The sequence below is a fragment of the Myotis davidii genome, unplaced genomic scaffold (genome assembly GCF_000327345.1).
Source record: "Myotis davidii unplaced genomic scaffold, ASM32734v1 scaffold32, whole genome shotgun sequence".
NCBI classification, from domain to species: domain Eukaryota; kingdom Metazoa; phylum Chordata; class Mammalia; order Chiroptera; family Vespertilionidae; genus Myotis; species Myotis davidii.
Genome location: NW_006286587.1, coordinates 6,113,501 through 6,114,748, shown reverse-complemented (window position 1 = coordinate 6,114,748; position 1,248 = coordinate 6,113,501). Strand labels below are relative to the sequence as shown.

Here is a 1,248-nt window from a genome sequence, read left to right as displayed (position 1 = left end):
CCCAGGCAGCAGGAAAGAACAACTTGGTGTTCCCGGGCCATACCTTGCCCTCACTTTTCCAGGTCAGAAAGAAGCCAAATTCATCCACTTTGAAGAGGCAGTTGGGTTCAAACACAAAGGATTCCTGTTAAAAAGAAAGAAAGGTGTTGATCTGCATGACTGACACTATTTTGAATCTAATAAAAATGCAAGTGTCTTTTAGCTTCTAAACCAGGGAAAATGAGAAATCGCCCTTTTGTATCTTAACCACATTTCTTATAATATTATGGAATGGCTTCATTCACATTTGTATCGAGATGACAGACTGATCCATTTCATGAAGCATCCTTCTCTATAGAAACTTTAGGAACAAAATATACTCATGTCCTGAAGGTAAGTCACAGGGAAGAAAGTTTCTCCAAGGCCTTGGAAGAAGAGCTCCCAGAAGGAAGGACTCCCAGGTTCTAGCCCATGCTCCCCCACACACCAGAAGGCTCACTGCAGTACCCAATATAATGTCAAAAGTCAGGAGATAATTTTTTTGAAAGTCATTTTTTTTTCTTTTGGGTCTACACAATTCAGTATTCTGATGTCTACTCAGAAAACTGCCAGGATTTTTGCTGTTATATCCAACCTCATTTGGTGTCATGTAAATTAGGACTTGAGCAGCAAGCACTGTGAGCTCCTCACAGGGTAGTCCTAGGACCAGCAGCATCAACATCACCTGGGAGCTCGAGTGAATGGTAGAATCTAGGACTTCGGCTCAGAGGGACTGAATCAGTCTCTGGAGTGGGGCTAAGAAATCTGTTCAAACAAGTACTGCAGGTGATTTTTGATGCACAATAACATTTGAAAACCACTGCTGTGGACTCTGACCTCAGAAATTCTGGTGAATACTACAGAATCAAAATTTAAATCAAGAAAGAATGCTAGCCAAATGCAAGGGTCCCAGAGCAGCAATGTTGTACTCGCCAAAGGACTCCTGGTCTTTCGCAAGAAATCACCATTGTACTCAAGAACAGGAAAGTTCTTTGTCAATGAGAGAAAAAGGGTGTTCAGGTAGTGAACCCAGATGCCCTCTTGATTTATGTCTGGATTACACCACTAATTGGCAACCATGTGTCAACAAATCCACACCGTCTTCTCATAATTTAAAAAAACGTGTCCTTGCCATGGCTGGTGTGGCTCAGTTGGTTGAGTGCTGTCCCATAAAGAGGGAGGGCTCCAGTTCGATTTCTGGTCAGGGCACATGCCCAGGCTGCAGGCTCT

At 43.0% G+C, this 1,248-nt stretch overlaps 1 protein-coding gene across 6 annotated transcripts in view; it reads right to left on the bottom strand.

The window, feature by feature from the left end:
• The window catches only part of PLCB4 (phospholipase C beta 4), a 356,763-nt gene that overhangs the window by 119,643 nt on the left and 235,872 nt on the right, over window positions 1-1,248 (bottom strand). For all 6 annotated transcript variants that reach the window (XM_015560271.1, XM_015560270.1, XM_015560269.1 and 3 more), the window contains one exon: window positions 44-124. In XM_015560271.1, coding sequence (XP_015415757.1) covers window positions 44-124 — 81 coding nt within the window. The remainder of the gene's footprint in view (window positions 1-43; window positions 125-1,248) is intronic.